This window comes from Purpureocillium takamizusanense, chromosome 12, assembly GCF_022605165.1.
Source record: "Purpureocillium takamizusanense chromosome 12, complete sequence".
NCBI lineage: Eukaryota > Fungi > Ascomycota > Sordariomycetes > Hypocreales > Ophiocordycipitaceae > Purpureocillium > Purpureocillium takamizusanense.
In genome coordinates, this window is record NC_063079.1 from 810,521 (window position 1) to 832,475 (window position 21,955).

The following is a 21,955-nucleotide window of genomic DNA, read 5'->3' on the forward strand; positions in this document are numbered from 1 at the left end:
GACAAGCCTCCATACACCCACTGTACACCTGGGCAGTGCATCTTCAGTGAAGGTGTGGCGAATGCATCACCTGGACAGCAGCGTCAGTGGCTGTGCAGGGCGCCCGTTCCATGATGGACGTTGTCTGGTGTGCCGCTGGAAGCCCAAGCAAGGCACTACAGGGCAACCGTAGAGAGACACACGAACGATGCAACTGCAAAAGTCAAACATTTCAGCACGCGACGTTGGACGCAGCAAATGAGGCATACGGCGCGCATTCGTTAACCCTGCGCGCCAACGAGCCCTAGTGCTCTCTGGATTGCGCGTCCCCGACTCCCCGGTCCCCGGTGAGACGCAACTGTCCGCCGCGCCGCCTGCCTGTCCGCGGGGCGATCGGGTCCTCTACCCGTCTCGACCAACACCTCACATCGTCAGCTCCCGCCACATCAGTCGCCACGCAGCCCCAGCCACCAGTCGCCTCCTTCTGGGCGGCTCGCCTCATCCCTGCGTGACGGGCCATTGATCTTTCTCAAGCGCAGAGGATACTCGGCAGCACTGGCGCCTCTCTTCCTGGCGTGGCACGCTCGCGGGTTCGCATAGGCCGAGAGCGGCATCGCGTGGGTGGTGGTCGGTGGTTCGAGAATCGAGACGCACGCCGCGGAGACTGTACATCAGTCTCACCACGAGGAACGGACAGCAACTCGCTCTTCGCAAAGCCTCGACGAGGGCCCACCCGCGACGCGGCAGATGCTATGCTCCGGAAGGGCGCCTCAATCTCGTTTTGGATCGACAGGCGGTGTTGCCTTTAAACGTGACAGCAGGTAGCTTTTTGGCTAACGCTATTATCGTCGCCGCCGCTTCCGCCAAGGCCACGGAGACGGTGCCGCAGACACAGGCCCAGGAGGGGGCGTCAGCAACAGCAGTAGTAGTAGAGAAACAGCGATTCGAGCGACGGCTGCGCAGCAAAATGAGGACCTTGAAAGGGAAAGAGAAACTTGGAAACGAACGAGAGTATATACGACTCTAGACTTGGGTGACGGGACTGGAGAGAAGGACTCCCCCGCCTGGATATCATAGATGTACACGAATGTGGAACACTGATGCATTAAGCTGTTGTACCATTTCACGTAGACAACCAAGTAAGTAGGCGTAGACCGGATATACAAGCCATCTACGAGAAATTATGCATACGAAGGATCGACCTACATGTGAAGCCATGGACCATGTGGCATATACGGCAACGACGCCGTGACATGTCGTCTGGGCGCCACATTACTGCGACTACGCCTATGACCCATATCACTCATCGCCATCAACGTTGAATGACCCAAGAGACAAATACAGAAACGCACTCAACGTCGGTAATTATGCCATGTCATTGCTATGCAGTGCTTCTTGCCATGCGTCGGGGACCAAGGCTCGGCTAGTAGGGGGACACTTTAAAAAAAGTAAGAAAAACGCCGACTCCAGGCCCATCGTCCCTCTTACAACGACAACAGTGATACCAACAACAACATCAACAAGAAGCAGACGCACACAGGCATCCCTCTGGCGCTCCTCTGACCCAGCCCCTCCCCGTCCTCGTCATCGTCGTCATCAACCACAGAAGGGCAGCCGCAGCGCTGCGTCACCGCGTCGGGATGCCCATCTTCTCGAGCCTCTCGCACGACGGCATCTTGTACGCGTTTGCCTTGGCCATCTTGTCCGGGTCCTGGTAGAACCAGCCCATGGCGTCCTCGCGCAGCCGCCGCTGGTACATGCGCTCGTTGCCGCACTCGTTGCCCAGGTGCCGAACTAGGTTGTTCTCGGCCGTGCGGTCGAGCTGGCTGAGCTTCGACTTGCTATACGACGCCACGTCCCCAGGGTTGACAAAGTAGTGCACCTTGAGCTCGGGCGTCACGCGCCCGTGCGTATACGGCGCCTGCGGGTTGTCGTACACCATGCGCGGCGTCGCCGACCCCGACGACGAGCCCGAGAAGAGCGACGAAAGCAGCGGCAGGATGAAGAAGAAGAGTATGGGCAGCAGCCCGATGAGGTTCTGCAGCCCGCCGTTTTGCTGCTGCTGTTGCTGGCCGTCCTGTGCCTCGCGTGGTCGCCGCCGCGGCCGGGCGCCGCCGAACTGGTGCACTCGGATGCCCGGCCCGCCCCCAAAGTTGAACACAAACTGTGGTCCTGTGTCAAAGGCTGTCTTGTCAGCCAACTTGTGCGCGCGCGAGAGAGCGGTGCAAAAACGACAAGCGAGAAAGGGGGATGTCGGGGTTCCATGGCTCACCCCCAAACGGCCCTCCGCCACCGCCAAAGAAGCGCGCAAACATCTCCTCCGGGCTGACCTCCTCGTCCCACATGCCGCCACCGCCGCCGCCGCCTCTGCCGCCCATACCGCCCGAGGGCGCCCTCCTGGCGAACCCGGAAAAGGGGTTCTGGGCCTGGGCGCTCTGGAAGCGGCTGTCCGGGTCGCCGCCGAAGCGGTCGTACTTGTCGCGCTTCTCCTTGTCGCCGAGGATGCCGAACGCGCGGCTGACCATCTTGAAGGCCTCATCGGCGTGTTCGTGGCCGTTCTTGTCTGGGTGGGTGAGCAGGGACTGCTTGCGGTAGGCTTTTTTGATGTCCGCGTCGGTGCACGTCGTCTTGACCGACTCGAGGCCGAGGATGTCATAGAAGGCGGTGGCGCCGCATCTCCGGATGCGCAGCACGGCCTCCTTTTGCTCGACGGTGAAGGTGCGGTTCTGATTGCCCTGCTTGTGGTCGCGGGATCGCGCCGACGACGAGTCGCCGCCGGTGCTGGCGCCGGACGCTGTGGCGCTCGGCATCGAGGACGGACGATGGAACTTTTTAGCCGCGGGATAGCATGCAGTCGTTTTGGGTTGAGGGGGTGTCGTCGGAGGGCTATCGACGCCGCGGCGTGCTGTGATGTCGAAGGCCGTCCAACGGTCGTGTTATTTTTTTCGAGCGAGGGCGGGCGGCGTGGTGCGTTTGGTGCCGTCAGTGAGGGTGGTTGATGAGGTGCGAGGCCTTGGCTGCGGAGTTTTGGCTCCTGCACGTGGCAGCACGTCGTCAGGCCCCCCTACGGTAATGGCAAGCCAGCACGCGCGCGCTGATGCGATGCGGGACTAGGAGGATATCAGGGCCGTAGTCGGGACGCAGCTCTTCGAGGGCGCGCGGGAGTAAACGCGGGTGATGTACGTAGGACGGTACGGGACGGTGGGCGGACAGACGATGGATGAGGTGGACCGACGAGTCTGCAAAGTGGCCAGTAACTAACTAAATCGTTTGCCACGGATTGGATGGATGGATGGATCTCGCCCGCGTCGGCAGCGGGTTGGTTCGGGGTCCGCGCCGCTAGTCAGTGGACAAAGAGGAGCGCCACGGAATATGTTTTCAGGGGTCTGGAACAGTCAGTACCTTCCAGGTTTGGTAGGCCACAGCAGGCAGGCACTGTGAGCGCAGCGCAGTTGAGAGTAGCCTACCCTGTACTATGTCCCGTCTATTGACTTGCAAATACGGTGATGTGCTGCGCTTTCCAGCATAGGGTCAACGTTGGAAGAATATACGCGCACAGATGAAGATTGAATAACATAGCAGTATATGTATTCTCGACTTTTATAAGCGAGTGTTGGATACTCACTTTGTTATGTTGGGTCTTTCACGTTGGCATGTGTGTCAAATCCACTTCAAGACTTGATCGATTCTCCGATTACAGAGGATAGGAAAGTTTCCCAAAGTACGAGTTACACTCTTTAAAGGTACCGATGCATGTGCCCATGCCATGTAAGCTTTAGTGTCTCCTTAGCAGCCCTCAGGTTCCCTCAACACCTAACTTGTCGAGCGCTCCCCATCGTCCATGTCCATACAAGTCACGTGACCTCCAATCTGGCAGTCTTTCCTTCGACATCCGCCGCCCCATCGCCCTCAAGCTCCGATCCCCCCGGAACGCAGACATCTCTCCAGCCGACAATGCAGCCCACCCGCCTGCTGCTCAAGCGCTCCGTATGGAAGGGTGAGTATCTCTCCTATACAGTCCCAATCCTGCTCTTGATTGTTGGCAGCCGCAGAACCCCAAGGCTAACGAACAAACCTTTTGCGCAGGGCCGCACCTCGTGCCGTAAGAGAACCACCAGTCCCCGTCGTCCCTCCGACCGATGCCCCCCCCTGCGATCCGCAAGTCTAGGCTTTCTGACCCGTCGCACGCACAGCCTTCCCATCGTCTTCCCCAAGAAGCCGGGCGACAAGGTGCCCCCCGTGCGCACGCAGGCCCGCTCCGCGACCATCCTGCCCAGCTTCGTCGGGCTCAAGTTCGAGATCCACAATGGCAAGGACTACAGTCAGGTGGTCATTACCGAGGACATGGTTGGGCACAAGCTCGGCGAGTTTTCACCGTACGTTTTCTTCTTCTCTCTCTTCTTTTCGTCCCCACATCCTTCGACAAGCTCTTGACTAGCTGCGGACAAACGGAAAGTGTGGCCGGGTCCGTCCAGGCAAAAGAGAATAGAGGCGCCAGGAGTCAGGCCGTCGGATGGACAGTGGGCTAACGTTTGCGAATGATGTAGAACGCGGAAACCGAATATTTGGGACAGGAAATAAAGGAGAAGAGGTGATGGAGGGGACAGTGGGAGAACAGGGAGTCTGTGCACACGGCGATACGGGCTCCGAATACCCTGTACAACAGCATTTTTGTACCAATACGAAGCACAATGATCACAAGACATGCATCCGTGCTCGCGCGGGATATCATCAATTTATCAAGTCTTAGGCGCTGCCTGTGACTACCAGGCGCATCGCCGGAACGCCGCTTCCGAGGACCAACCCTAACGCCATGCAAGACCAAAGCTGTCCACCCACCAACCCATCCGTGGGGTTCATATCCAGGGGCCCCTTTGTGCCTCGCCACGAGGCCGTCTCTCATCGGTAAAACTCTCCCCTCTTGACGTTGACGCCGTACTCTCCAACCGCCATGCCCAAATCCTCCATGGTGAGTACCGTCCTGTTCTGGCTGCCGCCCTGGCCACCACCGCCGAAGCCCGGCCGCTGGATACCCAGCGGTGCGCCGCCCGCGCCAGCCTTGCCCTGGCCGTCCTTGCCGCCGGCCTGCCCGCCGGCCTGCTGCCCAGGGATCGGGAAGCCGGCCGCGGCGCCAAGAGAGCCCATCGGGTTGTTGTTGTTGCTCGCGCCGCGGATGCGGCTGTACTGGTAAGCGTCGGCGGCAACGTCAGCGACGAACTTTTGCGTCGCGAGCGCGAGGAGTCGCGCGAGCCGGGGATCGGTCTGCGGGGGCGGCGGCAGCCCGGCCTTGGTCATGTAGTAGTGCGTGACTGCGTCTGGGATCTGTACGCGGGGGGCGTGGATAGCTGGTTAGCTGGTTCGACGTTCCATCGCGATTCGCAGCTATAACTTCTGGCGCCGCCGTTCATCAAAGAGCGGGCTCGACGACAGGGCGGAGTAGAAGCGTACAATCGGGGCATAGTCATCAATCTTATGCAGGAACTCGCGCAGCGAGATATCCTTGCGCGACGGCAGCCGAGGCTCGAGACCGGTGGGCGCGGTCGGAGCGGGGGGGTTCGGGCCGTCGACGATGGGCGCAGGCTGGCTGGTGGGCTGCTGCGACGGTGCAGGCTGCTGCTGCTGTGACGGCTGTTCGGACGGCTGAGACTGGCCGTTTACCGTGGGCGGTGCCTGGGAGTCGGCATTTGCGGGCGTTTCGCTCGCCATGTTGATGCACTGCTCTGGTGTGTTGTTGCATGAGGTTGGGAGGCCGGCACTTGATCGCGCTGTGACTGACATCAAGAGGTGGGCCGGCTCGTGGAAGAGAACATCACGTGACCAAACATGTGCACCCATTCACCCAGACCCGCCTACTTGCAGGGAGGCAGCATCTCATCCTGGCAACACAGCACGCTTGACAGAGCTGTTCCCTGTGCGCCATGACGTCTAAAGTAAATTGTGCAAGGCATTTTCTGTCATTATTACACTGACTCTTGAAGACGCGCCTCCCCATGGCCATTGGGCCAGAATCTTGTACACATACATCACCACATGGCCTCCGGGAGGCTCGTGGGATCATCACCTTCTATATCGCGGCACATTCCGAGTCAAACCAGAGACGCTGTGGTCATTATCGCCTCTCTCAGTTTGCCAACAACGCCGTCCGTGCCGCCCCGAATGCTGGAGTCAAAAAGTTTTCCCCCGCTCAGAAGACACCTGCGACACCGTGCCAGTTCCGTCGGTCGCGGTTCGCCGTGGCCATTCTTGAAATCCGTCCGTCGCGTCGCGCGGTGCGGGCTGTCGGTCCATTGCCGTCTTTTATACGGGAAGCTTGAACTTCTTGCCCTTGAGCACCTTGTTGTAGTAGATGTAGAAGAAGTCGCTGTACAGGACGGTCTGGACGATGCCGGCGATGATTGCAATCCAGTCGGGCTTGTGGTCGGGCTCGGCAAAGTAGCGGTAGATCCAGTTGGGAATGTACAGCGCACGGTAGCTTCCGAGCGCGAAGAGGTAGTGGGTGGTGATGGTCTCGGCCTCGCCGGTGCGTTGCAGCATGAAGAGCTGCGGGAGGATGGCGACCGACTCGAGCCAGATGGAGAAGGCCCAGAGAATCTCCGACATGGTGTACTTGTATGGGAAGAGGATGGCGAGGATGGCGGCGCCGCCAAGGAGGTATTGCACGCGGAACGTGTCGACGTTGGGGTCGTTTGTGGGCTTGTAGGCGTTGGTCATGAGGTAGATGATGTAGCCCTGCGAACCGATAAACATGATTTTGAAGACTAGGTTGTAGAAGCTGTGTGTTGAGAAGAGGTCTGCGCCACGGGTCAGTCCTGATTGACGCAGCGAGCCAAGGGAGGCGGCGGCAGCGTACCGAGATATCGCGTGACGTAGACGAAGAGGTAGAGTGCTTGTGACTTGAAAGAAATGCCGGCGCAGCTCTGCGCCAGTTAGCCAGAACACACGCCCTTGGGGAAGCAGTCGGAGCGCGGCATCGTACGTTGAGCTGCACCATCTTGTGGAGGAGGATGAAGATACTCCCCAGATGGGAGAGATCCGCTGCGCATGGTCAGCATTCGCCGCGAGGGCGCGCAGCAACAGCCTAGGACGCACCGGCGACGCGGAAGACGTTGAGCGGCATCGTGGTAGATTTGGGCTGCTCAGCAGCTCGATGTCGCTATTGCCCCAACGGGGAGGAGTCGAGTCTGTCTGTACTGGTCGGGGGGCGCTGCGGGAGCAGCCGGCGGGAGGTTTCGATTCGAACGACAAGTCGATGGACGTGGAGAGGGCGGGCGGCCGGGGGCGCAACCTGGTTCTTGTTCGTGTGTGTCGGAGCTGAATTCGGGGCGGCCGCATGCGGTGTGACGGACGAGGTTGGAGTTGGCAAAAAGGACACGATCGCGACAGTGAGCTCATTGGGCGGGAGAGCCGCTGCAGGTGCCGCCGCCTTGGGGGGCGCTGGGCTCCATCTTTTGCAGTGAGTGGCCCAGGGCAATTTGGCGTCAGGAACTGGCCCGATGCGGACTAGCGCCCGTCCACTGCCAGCCGCCCGCCCTTCTCTGCCGCTCCCTGAAGAGTGGACTGCATCAAACCACAGCGTACTTGTCCTTCAGTGGTCACTGTGAACCTTGTCCAAGTACTCCGTACTGGAATAGAGTTTACACGCGCAAAGGCGACACCCTACAATTTCCCTCCTGCATCAACAAGTCTGGTCATGGCACCTCGCCAGGTTCTTCAACCAACTGCGGAACGCGCTCGAGCTTCCTAAATGACAAACCTAATAAATCCTAGCGCTCGTCTCTAAGCTCGTCTCTGAAGTACTTCGTAGTTAGTAGCGCCATCCCACGACAGCCACCGGCGTCAGTTGCAACTCAATAGACCCTCACGACCGCCGCCGTCTACCGGGCAACGGCTGAACCTTTGTGCCGTGCGCAGGAAGGGTGTCGTCCCCATTGCAGACTGCCTACTTCGTACGTCACCGAATGGGCCAAGAGCAAGGCGCACCCTCACGGCGACACTAGCGGGTTGAGGCGAAGAGCATCCTGCATCGCGACAGACTCATCTGGACTCGCCTCATCACTTGGGCTGGCAGTACTCACCGGGTGCATTCCGGAACAAGAGAGAAGGTCCTGGGGGGAGGCATACCCCATCGATGCAAGATCGTGGCGACTGGAGGGCACCCATCCAGCTAAGCAGTCTTCACTAACGCATTTGTTGGAGCCGGTGCTACAGGCCTATATGGCAAGAGCGGGCGATCAGCTTCGACATTTTGCAGTACAGAACATGGCTTGCTCCATTGAGAACGTATGTATCGGGCTCAATAGCCAGCCGTACTACCCACAGTGGCAGCGGTAGTCCGAAGGCTTCAGAGGCCATGGTTGTCGTTCTACGTGTGGTACGCGCGTGCGCCGAGTATTGCTACGGGACCCCCGGGAGATGGCGGGGGCGTGTCGGTCTATATATGAAGCCAACGACTGCCCAAGACGGCAGTTTGCCCCTGTCATGGCTTTTGGCAGGGCCGCCGCTTGCCAACAGCCAGCTGTGACAAGCGATTTCGCAATCGGCTCCAGTGTGACGACCGAAAGCCAATGCTCGACGCTTGGGCGGACGACGCGTACGCCGGGTCACACGTGCCTCCGTCTGTCACAGGATGCCAAAGAGGCCTGGCCTGGTCCGGTGCGTGTTTTCCGACTACTCATTCGGTTTCAGATTGTGCGTAGTAGCCCAGACGTGCACTGGGAACATGCAAGTCTTGAGCGTCCAAGCTTTCCTAAAACACATGCTCAAAGACATGGTATCCTCCACTTGGGCCCATCTGGTAGCATGGAGAGTGCCACCTGTCGGTCCAACGAAGGCGGGCCTCTTTGAGTGCCACGGGGGGGGGGAGTACTTTGTTGGCATCCCATGCGGCACCTCTAGTCACGGAGCATATGTACAGTATAATTGTAGTGTCAGCGACGGACGCAACAGCCACACACAGCCAGAATCGGGGCTTCTCATTCTTGTTCATACGACTTAAGGAGCTTCTCTCTTAAGGAATGACTGCAATTTATGCCTGCTGATTATCACGGTAGAATTTGCAACAAACGAAATCACTCCCTCCAGGACAGACAGGGTCTTGGTCGAACGGTCAGCGGGCCGAAGCGAGGCCTGAAACCTGTACGCGAGGAGGGAGACCTGCGCTTACCCCTTAGAACCCTGTATGGGCACTGATTCTTCCAGGCACAGGCCGTGGTACTGTCCTTGCCAGGGCAGTGGCTCGCAATCTCGCAACCCCAGACGTTATCGCCGTCGTAGGGGCAGGGCCAGTTGCCCGGGCCGCCCTTGATGAGCGTCCCGCCGTATCTGCCGCACACGCCCTTGTCGAGGCAGATGCAAAGCGTCTGAGAATAGCCGGGCGCGCAATGCCCGCCGACGGCAGCCAAAACGGCGGCAGGAAGGGAAAGGCCAAGGGAGGCCAGAGTGAAGGGCTTCATACTGTAGAAGGGTGGGGGTGGGGGTGGGGGGGGGAGATGAGATATCAGTGTAAAAGTAGGTAGTAAAGTGGTCGTGCAAGAGGGCGAGAAGAAAATCTGAGTAGAGGATCATTTGCTTCGTCCTGCGGCTAGATATATAGATACCACATCGTCACACGTCAGTACGAGGCGTTCTGTGAGTTCTCCTCACCTAGCTGTAAGATCGGGAGCACAATGAGCCGCTCCAAGGAGGCGACATGGTGAATCTCAAGTGTGTTCCGTAAGAAGACGATGGCGGCAGCTGTCACGCAGGATCGAATCGTCCGCCTGACGGTGAAGGTGTTTAAGAAAGCCGCGATCCAAGGCCGGCAAGGCTCGTGTGTTGTAGTCTGAGCCACCTGAGAAACCATAGTCTGGCAGCGCCCAATCATGCAGTCTGCCATGACCCGGGTCCTTCGATAGCCCATACACTTTGTCATGTAGAGCTTGAACGAGCTTCCTCAAATGGAAGGGCTGAATGGCGGCAAGTTTCCAAGGCTTGGACGCGAAGTCAAGATTGGTGCGTGTAGTGCCCTGGATACTCACTCGTATAAGTAGATGGAAATCCGACCACGCTCTCTGGTGCTCTCGCAGCATCGACGCACGTTCGCATTCAATACGGACATTGCCAGCTGATGGATTGATTGGCTGACCTTGCCACTCTGAGAACTAGAGCACTTGGCGACAATTCATATCAGCCGCAGAACGTATTTCGGATGGCGGTAAAGACGTCAACTGTGCCATGCTAGCTATCAAACTGCCTTCGTGTTCAAGTCGTCGTGGGCTTGTGCCTGCACCATGGTTGACGCAGCCACGCACGCGCGGCTTGACATTTGCACCTGCCACGTTCTAAACTATGTGCTGATGGAGCCAGCCTTGAAACATGGCGCTGTTCGGTGAAAATGGCTTGAATTTGTTTTCTTAAAAACTAAATGCAACATAACATCGCGTCGAGAAACTGGACTGTCTAGACATGCACCAGACATAGACGCGCATGGAAACCAAGGCTGTTGCAGCAAAAGACGTGTTGTAATGACGTCAAGTAGCAAACTGATCTAAGCTCTTTCATAAAGTAGAAAAGAACTTCATTGAGAAGTACAACCGTTGGTCCCGTGCCTAAAAGCCGAACCGACCGGCTCCTCCTTGGACTGGCTAGTAACACTTGATTTCGTTACTGATCAGCTTATACTTGCACTTCTTCGTGGGGCACTGCATATGTGTACCCGGTTGGTTCATGATTAGCGCTTTGTCTCTCCAAGGCGAGGAACGGTTCCATCAAGAGAGGTGAGGCACATACCGAATTGTTCGGGCATAGTTTCTCCTGATATAAATCCTTGTAATCGGTACCGTCATCGTTAAGTTTCTTTCCCCAATAGGAGCAATAGTGTTCCCCATTCTTCGTCGTGCATGTCTAGTTCAAATGTGTCAATCGCAGTTGCCCCACAAAGGCAAACAAGCCTCTCAATCTACGTACTCCTTGGACTTCATGTTCGTCCGTGGGTTTCACGTTGGCTGATGCGACAGCCGTGAAGCCAAGCACCCAGAGGAAGTGAGAGAGTCTCATCGTGCTGAATGGTGCTAGAGGAAACGGATATAACTGGCTTTGAGCTAGAAGAGACGGAGGCGACGGAACGTTCTAGAGAAGAGTGGTGTTCGATGGTTTTCCAGTCGTCTTGGTGGGAAGGCTGGCAGCAAGCGCTCCTTTTATACTCGTACGGGATGTGATGTAGTAGAGCCACTCGCTTTCAGGGCACTGAAGCGCATATCAAGGCACCGAGTAACCACCGCCGACCGCGTTGAGGGACAATTTTGGCTCCATGTCGATGTGTCTGTGTATTTGTCAAGGCCTCAAGCGAAATTACGTTACGTGATTGAAAACTGCTCGACCACAAGCAAGGGCGGCCGAGAAGACTTTCATGCCTAAATATAGGTAGAGCAGTTAGTTGAGCGGTTGCCGCCTGGCCATGGCGTTTCATCTTGTCGGGCCAGTGTCGCCTTGACGCCCAGCACCTCGCCCAGTGAACTTTTCTAGGGGTAATTTAGGTAATGGATTAAACGATCGAGAATCGCATTCGGCCACGATAAGAAGGAACTTGACCGACGGGCGTTGCGGCGCAATGCGCGGACGCCCAGGTTCACCGATTTCGCCGCTATTTCCCTTTGCAAAGTACGATATATCTATAGATGTGTAAAATCGCGGCCAAATGATTCGCGGCAAGTCTTGCGTAGCTGAGGCAATTACGGCCTGGCCTGGTCTTGCTAACAACGAGCTCCTCAGGATTGGAACGACGCGTATACCGAATGCTCAACCTTGAAAGCGACCTCATAGGAAATATGTGCCTTGGTCGCCTCACACACCTTCGTAGCATACTCACTTCCGGAGTACATGCAGAAGACACTTCTCGAAGCGTCTGGGAACAAGGGACAATGGCAATGCCCAACACATTCCACATAGGTATCGTGAAGCGCATTTCTATCGAGTGCGAAAACATCATGTCAACTGACGCCAAACAAGAGATTGGTGGTGACGCGTGCGAATGTCTGTGTGTCTCGCTGTTGAGCACTGTCTTCCGAGCAAGTGGCCAACATGCATCATGGACAGAGCAAGTGCTGCCGTGCAACCCGGGGCCCGAGCGAGGTGGCGTGGTAGGACGTTCTCTGACTGTAAAGGTCAGTTTGATTGACATGTTCCGTATATCAGCAGTGGTAAAGGCTATGTAGATATGGTAGCGACCTGGGTCGTTAACGAGTCTAAATTTCCATTGGCAGTGAGTGCCATTGATGATATCAAATCATGGACCGATACCAACCATGCTCCAGTCCGCCTCAAGACTGCAATCGCTGTGGTGAGGGTGTTTTCTATTCATTTTGACACTCTATCCTTTGCATTACTGCAGTTACACCACGTTCTGTCATTTCCACAGATCAAACTGCATTCTGGTGCTGGAGACATTGTTCCTCTCCGGGTGCTCTGAGCGATAGTCCGGTAATGTGCAACCCAAAAACAGCCCTAGTCCATGTTCTTAAGCCGCTGCTATCGCCGACCTGCATGTTGTCTCGTATTCACTGTTCCGCTGACCCAGCGGCTTGTTGGTCGCCTGTCAGCACTACATGTGAGGGTCGGACCTCAACTAGTGATACTGTGCCCACCAGCGCGTATGGTGGTAAAGTACAGGAGTCGGACGGAAGCAGCTGCACTTATCACCGTCAGCCAGCGTTCTAGCCGGCGCTTTCCCGCCTCGCATTTTGAGTCGCGTACACTATGTTGGTCGCATGCACCGTCCCCTGAATATGCGCTTAACCGTGTGCCTGCCATAAACGACTTCGTACAGTATACATGTCCCTTCAATTGCAGGATGGCCAAGCCTTGCCTGTCTACTTTCTTGAATTCCAGATGGTGCAGAACGCCGGAGCTCGACTGGGCAGCCACAATGGCGCCCCAAAACCGTGACACCACTCGGTATCTGCTGCTCGTCGAGCTGGGCGCGTCTGTGCTTTTCCTTGCTTTGCTCCCTCTCCGATTGTTCTCTCTGCATCATGCCGCGACCAAAGGGTCACCCGTCTGGCTAGGCCGCACGAAATTGGTAGGCGGAGCCTCATCTATTGCAACGACCGGCCGGCCGGCCGGCCGAGGCTGGCTGATTGACTTTGAGGCGCACGCAAGCTAACAATAAGTGCTCAGGTCGCGGGAGTCGTATTATCGGGCCTCCGTCTCTTCAAGCTGGCGAAAGTCGCATCGCGCAGTCAGGCCATGACATGGGAGATGACAGCGGCGACGTCTTCGTTTCTTGGTGCCGTGGGATTGACTTGGCTCTCTGTGCGCGAACACAAGTTGTCAATCAGACCATCTGACATGATCACGCTGTATCTTCTTGCGAGCTGTTGCTGCAGTCTTCTGAGCATAGTGTCTGCCGCCTCGATGACAGTTCCCTGGCATGCCAGTGCAATTCAATGGCGGCCGGCCTCGGAGCTTGCCGCGAGACTCGTCCTTCTCGGATTAGAAAGTCGTCAGAAATCTGGCTCCATGGATCATGAAGGAGTAAGCGGCATGGCCCCAGAGGAGACTGTGGGCTTGCTCAACGCCACCTTCTTTTGGTGGATAAATCGCATCTTGCTCGTAGGGAGCCGTCGCCTCTTACGCTCGGAGGATATTCCGCCGTTAGATGCCGCGCTGAAGCCGGAACCGCTTCGAGCTGCGGTGATACGCGCCTGGGATCGTCGAGGTTCGTGTACTATGGCCAGCCTACGTACGTTCAAGGGCTCACGCATACGCAGACAAGCCTGAAAACAAGATGACCTTGCCGAAAGTCTTGTTGCGCTCACTTCTCAGCCCGTTTCTCTCAGTCATCACGCCCCGACTCTTTACGACTGCTTTTCGGTGCAGCCAGCCATTACTTATTCGCGAGGCGATTCGGTTCATTTCGCGAGCCCGGGTCGAGTCGAGTCCGAATTGTGATGGGTACTGGCTCATACTCGCCACCATTGTGGTCTACCTTGGGTTGGCGGTATGTCTCCCCCATACGCCGCGAGCTACGTCGAACTTGGTGAAACTGACATGGCCTGCCATTAAGATCTCTTCTGCCGTTCATCGGCACCGACTCAATAGACTGGAGGTCATGATACGCGCGTCGCTTTCTGCACTCATATACAACAAGGCTGTCGAGCTGAATTCGGAGGCCTCCGACGCAGGACGGGCGGTCACCTTGATGAGCACCGATGTCGCCGGCATTGTCGACGCGGGAGAGCTGTTTCACGAAACGTGGATGCGGCTCATCGAATTGACAATAGGTGTCATCATTCTCGCAAGTCAGGTAAAGTGGCTGGCGTTGTTGCCATTTGCCATCATATTCGGTAAGCTTCCAAAACTCAATGCACGCCAAATCTTGCTGATCGGGTGGCAAGTTTGTTCAAGGGTGAGCCGTCATCTTGCAAGGAATCTTCGCTCCAGACAGGGAGCGTGGAACAAGGCAACACAAGACCGCATGTCAGCGCTGAGCTCGATATTGGGTTCCATGAAGGGACTCAAAAGCCTTGGTTTGACCGACAAGATGGTTGAATATGTTGGAAACCTCCGAGAGCGTGAGATTGAAACCTCAAAGCAGACGAGATGGCTGAGGGTCATGTATAACTCAAGCGGTCAGTACAGTCTCCCATCAAAAGAGCCGTCGAGTGCAACTTCAACTGAATAACTCAAGCCAATGCGCTCGGAATATTCGCCCCGGTCCTTACCATTGTACTCTACGCAATCGTAGCAGAGGCTTAGGGTGGGAGGCTCGACGAGGAGACTGCTTTTACAACCATGGCCACACTGGCCATCGTCACCCACCCGGCAAACATGATTATGACAATTGTTCCCCAAGCCGTTACCGCCTTGGCCAGCTTTGAGAGAATCCAGGACTATCTTCTCGAAGGATCCTTCACCGATCAGAGACGAGTGGTCGGATCGCCAGTAACGAATACTCGAGGCTCATATGGGAAGCAGGGTGTTGATCTAACTAATGTGACTATATGTAAGCCCGGTTCGGAGAACCCGATACTGCACGATCTGTCTATGTCCATGAACAAGGGTACCATTACAATCTGCTCGGGGCCTGTTGGAAGCGGCAAGACCGCACTAGCAAGAGCCGTATTGGGGGAGCTGACCATGGCTTCAGGAGATATTGCGCTTTGTTCGAAACGCATTGGCTAGTGCGACCAGAGTACTTGGCTACCGCATGGCACCATCAGGGAGTTGATCAGTTCTTTCGCCGAGGATGTGGACCTTCAAAGGTATCACGAGGCCGTCACGGCCTGCTGCTTAGAGCAGGATCTCGCCAGCTTGCCGCACCACGACGGCACGGTTGTTGGCACCCAAGGCATCAATCTATCTGGCGGACAGCGACAGCGCTTGGTAAGTCGGGCGCCGTGCTTGTTTTGACAAATCTTCTACTGACTTGACAAGGCTCTGGCACGACTACTGTACTCTCAACCTGAGGTCGCTATCCTGGACGATCCATTTGCTGCCTTGGATGGCACCACAGAAGCCACAGTCGTGGAGAACTTGATAGGGGAGCATGGCTGGCTGCGCAGACACAAAACAACTGTGTTCCTGGCCACGAACTCAGGTATGTGCTCCCACTGGACTCCATACGATAAGAAGCCTAGCTTGCTCATTGTTCAACAGCCCAGTATTTCCATTTCGCGGACCAGATAGCTGTCCTTGACGGAGGCCAACTAAAGTCCCTGGGATCATGGCAGGAACTGAAGAGCCAGCTTACAGAAATACGCAAGTTTACGTTCGGCGACGATGATGAGGAAAAGGCCGCCGTTATTCACCACCAGAGTCCGCAAGAACAGGCAAAGGCCCTCAGGAACCGTGACGCGGAGCAGGATTTGTATCGAAGGACAGGTGACTTTTCTCTTTATGGTATGTACCTGACTCGTCAAAGTCTTGGAAGCAACGCTAACTCGGTTCAGGATACTACGTCAGATCTACTGGGGTTTGGAGTGCGTTGCTCGTCATTGGCTGCACTTCTATCTACTCCTTCTTCATCACCGTCCCGGCATATTGGCTGAAGTGGTGGACGGGGAGTGAGCCGGGCCAACTCTCATACTATGCAAGCGGTTACGTCCTTCTCGCAGTCGTGGCCTGGGCGGCGACAAGTGGGACTATGTGGTGAGTGCTCTCAATCTCATCAATCATGGGTGGGAGACCTTGGCTTACCTCGATATAGGAGTATGTCCATGCAGCTAGCGATACGATCTGGACGAAATCTGCATCAGTCGCTGCTAACGGCAGTCATGGGGTTCGCATGTCTTGAAACTTGATCACGTTACGAATGCACGAGCTGATATTTGTCGTAGAGCCCCCTTTTCATTCTTTTCCACCACGGAGATTGGAGTCACAATCAACCGGTATCCTTCACGCCTTTCGCATCTCGCACTAGTGGTAGAAGCATAGCTGATGATAAGTGGGACACAGTTTTGGCCAGGATATCTCGCTGGTAGACAGGAACCTGCCACACTCATTCATGACTCTATGCACCCGTACGACTGCTCTTGGAAGACGTCTAGCATACTTGTCACTGACAGATACCAACAGAGGTATTCAAGCTTTCAGCGCAAATATTGGTCCTCTTACAAGTACAAGGGCTCTTGATTGCGTGTGTCCCGCTCTGCGCAGTCGTGATATTCCTGATACAGAGACTTTACCTTCGCACATCACGTCAACTCAGAGTCATGGAACTTGAATCGCAGGCCGCTCTCTTCTCATCCTTTCTCGAAACGGTAAAGCTCTAGTCCATGCCCTCGACTGCCATGTTGAACGACACGATTCCTGATCATCAGTTATAGGTGTCCGGTTTGGTGTCCATACGAGCGTTCGGATGGCAGCCGTTGTTCCAATCCAGAAACTCGCAAAGCTTGGACACGTCACTCCGACCCCGATATCTTTTGTTCTGCTTACAGAGGTGGCTCAACCTTGTCCTGGATTTGACCGCCAGCGCCATCGCCATTGGCATTATTGGCCTCGCCGTTGGACACCCCAGCTCAATGTCTGGCGCGGACGTGGGCGTCGCCCTCAACCTGATTCTTGTTGCTAACAACACCCTCATATCACTGGTGTACTCGTGGGCCGGCTTAGAGATGTCTCTTGGTGCGGTCGCGCGCATACGTGATATCGACCTGCATGCTCCTAGAGAGGATCTGCCTACGGAGAGCACCGTGCCAGACGCCACATGGTCTCAGAAAGGCGAACTTTGTCTGGACAATGTCACAGTCTACCAGGGGTATAACCAGCTTCTATGCCAAATAAGACTCTGTCCACGGGCTGACGGGATTCTCGTAGCTCAAACCACGCTGTTGTGCGAGATGTAAATCTCCACATCCGTGGTGGCCGAAAGGTTGTGATGTGCGGTCGCACGGGAAGGTAAGCTCCCGCCCGAATGTCCAGCCCTGCTCGCGTGACTGATCGTGTTTTGCTTCTTGAAGCGGCAAGAGCTCACTTCTGATGGCTCTGCTGCGTTTGACAAACTACACCGGTTCCATTACCATTGACGGCCTGGACGTCTCGCTCATGCCGCGCTCTGTCCTTCGTCGGCAATGTTTCATCACGATTGCCCAGGACTCGACCGTGATTCCCGAAGCGACGTTGGCGTTCAACCTCAATCCGTCCTCGCTAGCCAGCGAAGAAGTCTTGCGCGAGGCCCTAGAGAAGGTGGGCTTGCGGCAGGTATTGTCTTCGGACGGTGGTGGGACGGAAACCGATGTGCTGGAAAGAACATTGTCCTCGCTTCTGCCTCTGTCGGTCGGTCAATTGCAGCTCCTGGCGATGGCCCGTGCCATCGTCCAAAAGCGATGCTCCCGTGCAAGCACCCCCTTTATCGACCACGACGGGATGCACGAAGCCAGACCAATTGTCCTCCTTGACGAAGCGATGTCCTCGTTGGACCCAGCCACGGAAGCAACCATCTACGACCTGATCGAGAGCGAGTTTGTGGACGCTGGACACACAGTCATCATTGTCGCGCACCGGCTGAGCGCGCTCTCGGGCAAGCTGAGGCCCGGGACGGATCTTGTTGCGTTTCTTGACCGGGGATGCGTCGCGCAGGTCGGCACTTATGAAGATTTGGCGGAATTTGTCACGACGGCGGAAGAGGCATCGAGCAGATAAGGACGATGTGACGTCTCGGTTGCACGATTCGCCCTCATGGCTGTATTGTGATTCTCCCTCCCTCAACAAGAGTCGAGACGAAAGCAGAGCTTGCGAGTCTTGGCTAGCGATTGGTGGATAGGGCTTCTCCGTAGCGCAGAGTTCAAGGGTCCGTTGCGGTTCCCTCGAACTCGAAGCCGGTGGACCCGTGAGGTTCTCGTGCTGTTGCGGTGAAAACTTATAACAACCGGCCATTTCTCCTCTACCTGTTGCAGTTCTCTTCCACAACTTGCCTCCTCATCTCGTTGTATCCCTCCAAAGACTTTCCCTAGTCAGCACTATTCCTCGCGTTGGAGTGCCACCGCATCGTTGGTCGCGGCGACGCTGAGGTGAGAGCCGCCGCCACCTTCAATCGCACTCACGATGATTCCATGATGGAGTGGGGTCCTGCCAGGCTTGATTCCATTGACACCAGCCAGGGTCCGGACTTTTTGTACCCTGGCCAGGTCGCCGAGGCTCTGAGCTGCACCCCTGTTAGCGTCCCGCCCGAGTGGATTGTCTTGAAGCATGGCGTCGAATTTATCCAGCGTCACCGGCCCTTTCTTCCCGCAACACATGACCAAGCTCTCGGCCATATTGATCAAGCAACGACGAGACAGAGCAGTCCAAGAGCGGGCCCTGATGGCAGGTGAATGCTAGAATCATCCAAAACGAGGGCAGTCCATCAGCACCGCCGCAGCCCCATCGCACACGCTGCGGCATGTTGATAAGCAGGACAGCCAGCAGTGGCCCGGTGGCCGATGGCAGCCATCCATCATGGTTACATGCGTCGAGAGAGGCATCAGCACGAAAACCGGCCTCCTGTAGTCATCCGCTCATATTGCATTACACGCTGGGTCTTCTATTTTACATTGGAAACCCCTGACATTACCACTCATACCAATGATGTGACGCTACCAATCACATTTACAATGCCGCAGCCAAAATTGCGGCCACTGCCGTGAGAAGTAGGCAGGCGTGCCGGTCGAGCTGCGAAGCCGCCGCAGTCACAACCGGGGATGAACCAGAAGCCGACGTGCCGGGAACGCCGCCCGTCACTCCGGGGGCATTGGACCCTGATCCCTCGGGCGTGACCGTGACAGTGCCCATCGACGTTGTGACGCCGTTGACGACAACGCCGGACCCAGAGGTCGGCAAGGAGAGCGTAGTAGAGTCTCCTAGTGTCACCGCCGGACCCCCAGGCACGAGCGTTGCCGAACCGACAATAAATTGAGACTGCGAGTTCGCCGTGAGAGTCGTCGAACCCACGGGGATGACATGGACGGGGGTGGGAAGAGGTGCGCTGCCGTCCCCACCAGCGGGTGACGATGCTGCCGGGTTGCCGTTGCTGCCATTGGGGTCGCTGCCGGTCTGTCCATTGTTGTTGTCTCCGGTGTTTCCGTTGCCACCGTTGTTGTTGTTTCCATTACCGTTACCGTTTCCGTTGCTGTTATCCCCAGTGTTGCCGTTGCCACCAGTGTTGCCATTACCACCAGTGTTACCATTGCCGCCGGTGTTGCCATTGCCGCCAGTGTTGCCATTGCCGCCGGTGTTGCCATTGCCACCCGTGTTTCCGTCGCCCCCCGTGTTGCCGTTGCCTCCACTAGGACTGGGCTGAGGGTTCTGAGAAGAACCCGCGGGATCTTGCGTGGGAACTCCTGGTGAAGAAATTGGGGGGTCCGGTGTAGGAACACCCGGCGAGGAGCTTGGGGGATCCGGGGTTGGCGGTGCCTGCGACGAGCTCGAGGGGTCCGGATTCGGAGGTACCTCAGTGGAAGCTGGTGGAGGCTGCGTGGGAGGGGCTTGAGTGGTGGTCGGTACAGACGGGGGCGTGATGGTGGGAGTGCTTTCCGCTGGAGGAACCTCCGTCGTGACTGGCGGCGGCGGCGCGCTGGTCGTGGTCGGCACCAAGACGCTCACCGGAGTGAGAGCTGAGGGCGGGTCATAGAACCTGTTCACGATGAGCTTCAAGTTCCATGTCATAGGACAATAAGCATGTTTAGGAGTACTGACCCTCCGATTCTGTCAGGAACGCATGATTCCCACGCCGGATCTAGACTTCGGATCTTGGACGGCAAGATGATTGTAGGATGGCAGGCATCAGCTTTGAAAGGCAACTGTCAGCTTGCACTGAACTTTTCTCGAGACATGTAGGCAAAGGCGAAAGGGCACGTACGAGTTCCGTCATAGGCTGCTGACGGGTTGCCTGGGACGTATGTATACCCCGCGTCGGACGAGCAATTCTGAGCTACGTCGGCAAAGTTGAGCGGTGCCGAGCCGGCGACCGTGTAGTACGTGCTTGTCACCGTCTTGGTGATTGATGTGCCACTTATGGTATCTCCTATGGTGTTGGTTACGGTGGCCGTCGGCGAGAACACCACGGTTGACAGCTCCGTTGGGTCGAAAGCGATAGTGGTGTTGTAAAAGGGCTGGCCTACAGTGCCGCAGTAGTCGTATGCGGACAGCGCGGAAAAGCCAATGTACACGCTAGGTGATGTGCTGTTGCGGCCACATGTCAGTCATATATGTGATAACGTGCTGCGGTCTTGTCTACGTACAAGGTATAGCCGCCTGAGACGACAGTCGAGGCATGCGGCGTTGTAACTAGAAGCAGGTTAGCATGACAGAAGGCAAGGGAGCACAAGAATGTTTTGCTTACTGCTTGCCCAGTGAATCAGATGAACGGTAGATGCTTGCACGGTGCACGAGTAACACTGAGAGCAGTTAGTTCGTGTCATGGGGATCGAGAATGGTCGTAAGAACGTACGCAAGGTGGTGATGCCGAGCCATACCACCCGTCGGAATGTAGACCACCACCCAGACCAGGATGTCCTGTTTGCGTGTAGGTGTACGTGGTCAGGTCAGCGGTCGTTATGGTAGTCGGTGTGCCGCTGGCTGTTTCCGTGACGACCTTGGTGCCTGTAGCGAGGGTTCTCGTGTACGTATGCACGGCAGAGTCGGACACCCATTCGTTCAGGGTCATCATACACTGGCAATGCAGGTCGGGCGAGGTGTACAGGCCCTGGTACAATCCGGCTACGATCACGGGGATGCTCGTGCCATTGCAGATATACTGGGTATCCTCAGGGTTTCCTGCTGTTGTCGAAGCGAGAGTCGGGGGGGCTGTAATGGTCGAGTTGGCGCCTTGATGGAACGAACCCGCGGTCAGCGTCCATCATCTCAACCAACACATTTGCTTCGAATGCTCACTTATTGCGGCAGAATACGCCGTCTTGCCGAGCGCAAGCGCGACAAGTAGCTTTGGAAGTCGGGAAGCCATCGTGACCGTCCAAAACACGCTTCACGATATGCGGCGCTGGTGTCTTTGGCTGAACGCGCGCACCGGGACTGAGATCAACGAGAGACAGTAACAACGGTTCGCCCAACTTGTGGTCGCCGATTTCGCTCTTCTGCCTTTAATATCAAGGCCTCATAGGGCTATGCGGATGTGCCTGAGATGCGACTTTAGTGTACTTATTATCCGGCTTGGGGCACTTGGGCTGGATCCACCACGACTAGTGTTATACCGGGGGGGCCTCGACTCTCATTCAGGGCCACATAGCGTGCTCCAAGGTCGGATCCGGGGGTCAACAAGGAACAAACGAGGCGTAGGGGCGGAGCAGGACCGAAATGCTAGGTTGTGTCTGGATGACGAGACTGCTGAATCTGGTTGGCATGCCCGGGGTCACGACTGCCGTCATCAACGGGGACTCCGTGAGAAAGAGCAGGGGGGCCAGGCCGCCGACCCGCTGCACGGGTTGGCACAAGCACGACAGGGTCTCTGCTGGTGATGTTATGATCAAGAAGATTACTCGTACTGTTGAGCCAGTGAAGCTTC

General features: G+C 56.5%; 7 protein-coding genes across 7 annotated transcripts; 3 read left to right on the forward strand and 4 right to left on the reverse strand.

Annotated features, from left to right (window-relative positions):
* Nucleotides 1-1,132: 1,132 nt before the first annotated feature.
* On the reverse strand, nt 1,133-3,250 carry HLJ1 (Chaperone protein dnaJ). The gene is made up of 2 exons (XM_047992199.1): nt 2,252-3,250; nt 1,133-2,151 (listed from the first exon to the last, which is right to left on the reverse strand). Exons 1-2 carry the CDS (start codon nt 2,787-2,789, stop codon nt 1,607-1,609), a joined length of 1,083 nt encoding a protein of 360 aa, XP_047848213.1. The 5' UTR covers nt 2,790-3,250; the 3' UTR covers nt 1,133-1,606.
* Nucleotides 3,251-3,910: 660 nt separating this feature from the next.
* Nucleotides 3,911-4,754, forward strand: RSM19 (mitochondrial ribosomal small subunit component). Its single transcript, XM_047992200.1, has 4 exons — nt 3,911-3,976; nt 4,066-4,081; nt 4,173-4,355; nt 4,527-4,754. The coding sequence occupies exons 1-4, from the start codon at nt 3,934-3,936 to the stop codon at nt 4,558-4,560; spliced, it is 276 nt and encodes a 91-aa protein (XP_047848214.1). The 5' UTR covers nt 3,911-3,933; the 3' UTR covers nt 4,561-4,754.
* Nucleotides 4,695-5,708, reverse strand: JDV02_010459 (uncharacterized protein). The gene is made up of 2 exons (XM_047992201.1): nt 5,428-5,708; nt 4,695-5,301 (listed from the first exon to the last, which is right to left on the reverse strand). The coding sequence occupies exons 1-2, from the start codon at nt 5,683-5,685 to the stop codon at nt 4,879-4,881; spliced, it is 681 nt and encodes a 226-aa protein (XP_047848215.1). The 5' UTR covers nt 5,686-5,708; the 3' UTR covers nt 4,695-4,878.
* Nucleotides 5,709-5,904: 196 nt separating this feature from the next.
* Nucleotides 5,905-7,326, reverse strand: ERD2 (endoplasmic reticulum retention protein). The gene is made up of 4 exons (XM_047992202.1): nt 7,069-7,326; nt 6,956-7,014; nt 6,830-6,896; nt 5,905-6,770 (listed from the first exon to the last, which is right to left on the reverse strand). The coding sequence occupies exons 1-4, from the start codon at nt 7,094-7,096 to the stop codon at nt 6,277-6,279; spliced, it is 648 nt and encodes a 215-aa protein (XP_047848216.1). The 5' UTR covers nt 7,097-7,326; the 3' UTR covers nt 5,905-6,276.
* A 6,739-nt stretch (nt 7,327-14,065) lies between these two features.
* JDV02_010461 (uncharacterized protein) lies at nt 14,066-14,712 on the forward strand (the record flags this gene model as incomplete). The annotated part of the gene is made up of 3 exons (XM_047992203.1): nt 14,066-14,300; nt 14,352-14,585; nt 14,645-14,712. The coding sequence occupies 3 exons, from the start codon at nt 14,066-14,068 to the stop codon at nt 14,710-14,712; spliced, it is 537 nt and encodes a 178-aa protein (XP_047848217.1).
* Nucleotides 14,713-14,748: 36 nt separating this feature from the next.
* On the forward strand, nt 14,749-18,099 carry JDV02_010462 (uncharacterized protein; the record flags this gene model as incomplete). Its single annotated transcript, XM_047992204.1, has 13 exons — nt 14,749-14,898; nt 14,965-15,075; nt 15,139-15,339; nt 15,391-15,553; nt 15,613-15,855; nt 15,906-16,104; nt 16,163-16,234; nt 16,293-16,343; nt 16,411-16,475; nt 16,531-16,571; nt 16,896-17,215; nt 17,275-17,355; nt 17,418-18,099. 13 exons carry the CDS (start codon nt 14,749-14,751, stop codon nt 18,097-18,099), a joined length of 2,379 nt encoding a protein of 792 aa, XP_047848218.1.
* Nucleotides 18,100-18,936: 837 nt separating this feature from the next.
* On the reverse strand, nt 18,937-21,397 carry JDV02_010463 (uncharacterized protein; the record flags this gene model as incomplete). The annotated part of the gene is made up of 7 exons (XM_047992205.1): nt 18,937-20,068; nt 20,131-20,221; nt 20,294-20,616; nt 20,676-20,721; nt 20,777-20,831; nt 20,885-21,261; nt 21,328-21,397. The coding sequence occupies 7 exons, from the start codon at nt 21,395-21,397 to the stop codon at nt 19,045-19,047; spliced, it is 1,986 nt and encodes a 661-aa protein (XP_047848219.1). The 3' UTR covers nt 18,937-19,044.
* Between the last annotated feature and the right edge of the window lie 558 nt (nt 21,398-21,955).